The sequence below is a fragment of the Somniosus microcephalus genome, unplaced genomic scaffold, assembly GCF_052327205.1.
Source record: "Somniosus microcephalus isolate GS21.2 unplaced genomic scaffold, FLI_Smic_1.0 unresolved_chr3, whole genome shotgun sequence".
NCBI classification, from domain to species: Eukaryota; Metazoa; Chordata; class Chondrichthyes; order Squaliformes; family Somniosidae; genus Somniosus; species Somniosus microcephalus.
Genome location: NW_028225181.1, coordinates 63,320,605 through 63,326,604, shown reverse-complemented (window position 1 = coordinate 63,326,604; position 6,000 = coordinate 63,320,605). Strand labels below are relative to the sequence as shown.

At 40.9% G+C, this 6,000-nt stretch overlaps 2 protein-coding genes across 3 annotated transcripts in view; both read left to right on the top strand.

Annotated features, from left to right (window-relative positions):
* The window catches only part of LOC147091636 (uncharacterized), an 81,484-nt gene extending 80,494 nt beyond the window's left edge, over positions 1-990 (top strand). The window contains exon 4 of the mRNA XM_085976622.1: positions 986-990. Coding sequence (XP_085832748.1) covers positions 986-990 — 5 coding nt within the window. The remainder of the gene's footprint in view (positions 1-985) is intronic.
* The window catches only part of LOC147091630 (uncharacterized), a 262,438-nt gene that overhangs the window by 11,879 nt on the left and 244,559 nt on the right, over positions 1-6,000 (top strand). The window lies entirely within an intron of this gene.

Below are 6,000 nucleotides of genomic sequence, written 5' to 3'. Positions count from 1 at the left end.
CATGAGCAGAAAGGTTTATTCACCTTCCACAGTTCTGCTGTACACTGGGGAAAATTAACATGAGCGGAAAGGTTTATTCACCTTCCACAGTTCTGCTGTACACTGGGGAAAATTAACATGAGCGGAAAGGTTTATTCACCTTCCACAGTTCTGCTGTACACTGGGGAAATTAACATGAGTGGAAAAGTTTAGAGGCTGGAGAGAGATTTAATTATGCCTGCAATGATTCTCATAACATCCTGATTTCACCGCTGTGTTCAGATGGATTAGGGATGTTTTACACAGATGAATGACGGGTTGTATTCAAATACAACTTAAATCCGTGTTGTAAATTGCAGTTTGTCAATTTAATATACGCGGCGAGTTATGAAATTCATACTGTGCTGCAAAAACCATATTATTCCTTCAATAATATTGATTGTTTGACAGTGAGACAATTATCACTAAACTACTCAAAGTCCAAAGTCTAAGAGACAAAGGTCGCTGGCAGTCAAAGAATTGTTCATGTGATTCTATTTTAATTCAAGGAAGGTTCAGACTGCGTAAGGCTGGAGACAGAAAGATATTCCATTGAAAGTCAAACATTTTAATTTAAACACAAGAGGTTCATATTATCTTAAATTTAAAACAAGATCCTGTCTCCCATAGCTCTGCTCTATATGGGATAGAACGAAAGGCAAAGGACAGATTATTTCTGAGAGTCATGTTTCATTCTTATTAATATTAAATTGATTAACAATATTTCTCCTCCAATTGCTCAATAAGTTTCAGTGCCGCAGATGGTCTGAATGAATTGTTCTCCTCCAGTTTTATATTGATCATAATGTAAATAGCAGACTATATATAATAATGAATTTACGGGCATTCTGTGAGTTACAGGAGTAAAATATAAAGGATTGTCTGTTATTAAATAGCGGAGGCTATGTTACTGACTGCAAACTGCACCGCTGGTTTTTAATTAACACAAATATTTGTTATTTTTAAGATTGAGGAGAATATTTCAACTCGAGAGTCCAGCTTTAGGTAACAGGTGGTGTTACAGCCCATTGGTAGTTAGTGAGATGTGACCCCGGCCGGAAATTGTACTATTAAATACAGTCCACTCCGAAATCCATAATGTGAAATACACTCTGAGAGTAGACAGACTTCAGGTTATATCAGAGAGTTCAGAAAAATGATGAGTTTGAACACGTGTAGGCAGAGAGCTGGAGAGTATTACATTTTCCTGATCATTTTTAATTATTCAAATGTGATTGGATTTAAGTAAAAATAATACATTTATCTGATTGTATTGATGTATTATACTATTTAATATTTTAATTATGTCGAATTATCCTTCCAATTGAAGTAAAACCCTATTATATCAAAAGTAAATAGTCAGAATTACGTTTAAAATTACTATTAATTAATTTTATTAATAAGGCTGGAGATGACAGACAACACAATGAATTTCAAGCAGATTCATTTAAATACACAAGTTCCAGGAGCGGGTGGTTCTGAGGAGGAAGGGCCAGAAAGGCTCACAGAATATTAACACGGAATCACCAGTGGGGACCCGAATTTCTGGCCCAATGAATTGATAATCTTTAAACATTTTGAGTATCAGCTAATTATTGAATGAGATTGGCGTGATCCTGAGCTCACTTTCTGAATAAACATTTTCAGGAAGTGATGGTAATGCTCCAGAAAGCAGCGCCTATTCTGATCTTCTGGGAAGCTGGAAGTTATTTTGATAATTTAAACAGACAGTGTAATGCTTTAGTCTATATCGAACCCGTGCTGTACCTGCCCTGGGAGTGTTTGGTGGGACAGTGAAGAGGGAGTTTTACTCTGTATCTAACCCGTGCTGTACCTGCCCCGGGAGTGTTTGATGGGACAGTGTAGAGAAAGATTTACTCTGTATGTAACCCGTGTTGTAGCTGCCCTGGGACTGTTTGACGGGGCAGTGTAGAGGAAGATTTACTCAGTACCTAACCTGTGTTGTACCTGCCCTGGGACTGTTTGATGGGGCAGTGTAGAGCAAGCTTTACTCTTCTTCTCACCCGTGCTGTACCTGCCCTGTGTGTTTGATGCGACAGTGCAAAGGGAGATTTACTCTGTATCTAACCCCGTGCTGTACCTGCCCTGTGAGTGTTTGCTTGTACAGTATAGAGGGAGCTTTACTCTGTATCAAACCCGAGCTGTACCTGCCCTGGGAGTGTTTGATGGGACAGTGTAGAGGGAGTTTTACTTTGTATCTAACCCCGTGCTGTACCTGCCCTGGGATGGTTTGATGAGACAGTGTAGAGGGAGCTTTACTCTGTATCTAACCTGTGCTGTACCTGCCCTGTGAGTGTTTGATTGGACAGTGTAGAGGGAGCTTTACTCAGTATCTAAACCGAGCTGTACCTGCCCTGAGTGCCTTTGATGTGTAGAGGAGGTTTTATTCTCTATGTAACCTGCGCTGTACGTGCCTTAAGTGTGTTTGATGGGACAGGGCAGAGTGCGCTTTACTCTGTATCTAACCCGTGCTGCACCTGTCTTGGGAGTGTTTGATGGAACATTTTAGAAGGACTTTGACTCTGTATCTAACCGCTGCTGTACCTGCCCTGTGAGTGTTTGATGTGCAGTGTAGTGGAGATTTTAGACTGTATCTAACCTGCAGTGTTCCTGCCCTGAGTGCGTTTGATGGGCAGTGCAGAAGGAGATCTAACCTCCTATTTACAAAGACGAGGAGGTGATGGGCACCTTCAATACAGATACACCTTCTATCTAATCATTGCTATATGTGAGCAGGAACGCTTTAATGAAATAGTGTATGTGAAGCTTTATGTTGTATATAATTGTGCTTTACCTAACTGAGCAATTTGAAAAAACATTTTATGGAGAAGTTATTGTATCCAAACTGTGCTTTTCTACAACTGGAAATCGTTGATGGCACAATATGGTAAAACGTTTTACACTGTTTCTGAACCGAGTATCAACTTGCCGCACAGTCTTTGGTCGGACCGTGTAGAAGGAGGTTTACACTGTGTAATTTCTGTTGTATGTGAGCCGTGAATATTTGCCTGGGCAGTGCTTATGGAGCTGTATTCTCTATCTAACTCATCTTGAATCTGACCTGGCAATTTAAAAATATATCTATCTCTTACTACACTGGACCCGGAGTGCTTGACAGCACAGTGGAGAGGGAGCATTTCTCAGCATCCAAACCTTGCTATACCCGATCTGACAAGCAGGTTAATTCAGAGCGATCGTCATTCTATCTTATCCATGCTATATCGGACCTGAGAGTGCTTGGTCAGACCCTTAATCTGCAGCTAACCAATAACCTGAGAGTGCTCGAGTCAGATATATAACAATAAATTGTTCTACTGCCCAGGTTGAAAAAGGCACATTTATTGATGGCAACATTTTTTGGAAAACTTGCCCAAATTTGAATAAAGTGTTGATGTTTAATCATTTTGAGTATCAGCTAATTATTGAATGAGATTGACCTGATCTGGAGCTCACTTTCAGATCAAACAGTTTGAGGAAGTGACTAACGCACCAGAAGGCAGCGCCTGTTCTGATCTGACGGGAGGCTGGAAGTTATTTTAAAAATTTAAATGCAGAAAGTTTATAGTCCTACTCCATATAACCATCTTGGGAACGTTAAGTTTGACACCATAACTTCGTTCATTTTTCTTTTGAAAAGGGACAAATTCGACCGAGTTGCAGTTATTGGACTGGGTCACAACACAAGGCAGACAGTCACTGAGCTGCACTTCTGTGAAACATTTAAAGATTTACATTCAGCCTGCAATTAGTCGTCATTCACAATGAGCTTTAAGCCTTTATAATAGAACCGAGTCACACATTTGCGTCAGATTGCTCAGATCCCTTTGTTTTAAATATCCTCTTTCATTGTAACAAACAACAAAATAGATCTGATAGAAGTGGCTTAAAATTTTTTTTAAAAGGTGACTCAATCGTGGCTAACAAGGGAAATTAGTGATAGCATAAGATCCAAGGAGAGGACATATAAATTAGCCAGAAAAAGCAGCAAACCTGAGGATTGGGAGCTGTTTACGATTGAGCAAAGGAGGACAAAAGGGTTAATTAAGAGGGGGAAGATAGAATATAAGAGTAAGCTTGCAGGAACATAAAAACTGACTGTAAAAGCTTCTATAGATATGAGAAGAGAAAAAGATTGGTGAAGTCAAGCGTAGGTCCCTTGCAGGCAGAATCAGGGGAATTTATAATGGGGAACAAAGTAATGACAGACCAATTAAATATATACTTTGATTCTGCCTTCATAAAGGCGGATACAAATAACCTCCCAGATATGTTAGGGTACATAGGGTCTAATGAGAGGGAGGAATTGCATGACATCAGTATTTCTAGGGAAATGATGTTAGGGAAATTGATGGGATTGAATGCTGAGAAATCCCCAGGCCTGATAATCTACATCCTAGGGTACTTAAGGAAGTGGCACTGGAAATAGTGGATGGATTGCTGGTCATCCAAAATTCTATAGACTCGAACAGTTCCAATGCATTGGAGGGTAGCTATTGTAAGTCCACTATTTATAAAGGGTGATAAAGAGAAAACGGGGATTTATAGACTGGTAAGCCTGACATCGGAAGTGGGGAAAATGTTAGAGTCCATTAGAAAAGATGTAATTGCAGAGCACTTGGAAAACAGTGACAGGATCGGACAAAGTCAACATGGATTTACAAAAGGTAATTCATGCTTGACTGTTCCACTGGAATGTTTTGAGGATGTAACTGGTAGAATAGATAAGGGAGAACCAGTCGATTTGGTGTATTTGGACTTTCAGAAGGCTTTCGATAAGATTCCGCATAAGGGATTCGCGTGCAAAGGTAAAGCACATGGGATTGGGGGAAAGGTAATAACTTGGATACAAAACTGGTTGGCCCAAAGGAAGCAAAGTTTTGGAATAAATGGGTCTTTTCCCGAGTGTCAGGCAGTGACTAGTGGGTACCGCAGGGATCGGTGCTAGGACCCCAGCTATTCACAATATATATTAATGATCTAGACAAGGGAACTAGATGTAATATCTCCAAGTTTGCAGATGGCACAAAGCTGGGTGGGCGTGTGTGCTGCGAGGAGGATACAGAGAAACTCCAGTATGATCTGGACAGGTTGGGTGATTGGGCAGATGCATGGCAAATGCAGTATAATGTGGAAATATGCGAGGTTATCCACTTTGGTGGCAAAAACAGGAAGAAAGATTATTATCTTAATGGCAATAGATTGGGAAAAGAGGAAGTGCAACGAGACCTGGGTGACCTTGTGCACCAGTCGCTGTAGGTAAGCATGCAGGTGCAGCAGGCGGTTAAGAAGGCAAATGGTATGTTGGCCTTCATAACAAGAGGATTAGAGTAGAGGAGCAAGGATGTCTTGCTGCAGTTGTACAGGGCCTTGGTGAGACCACACCTTGAGTATTGTGTGTAGGTTTGTTCGGCTTATCGGAGGAAGGATTTTCTTGCCATGGAGGGAGTGCAGCGAAGATTCACCAGACTGATACCTGGGATGTCGTATGAAGAGAGATTGGATCGATTAGGCTTATATTCACTCGCGTTTAGAAGAATGAGAGTGGATCTCATTGAAACTTATAAAATTCTGACAGGACTAGACAGACTAGATGCAGGAAGGATGTTCCCCATGGCGGGGGAGTCCAGGCCCAGAGGTCACAGTCCAAGGATAAGTGGTAAGCCATTTAGGACTGAGAGGAGGAGGAATTTCTTCACCCAGAAAGTGGTGAACTTGTGGAATTCTCTGCCACACAGGGCAGTTGAGGCCAATTCATTACATATATTCAAGAAGGAGTTAGATATATTTCTTAATGCTAAAGGGATCAGGGGATATTGGGAGAAAGCAGGGGCAGGGTAATGAGTTTGGATGATCAGCCATGATCTCATTAAATGGTGGAACAGGCTCGAGGGGCCGAATGGTCTACTCCTGCTCCTATATTCTATGTTTCAGAATATGAAGTGTTTCCTTCCATTAAATCGG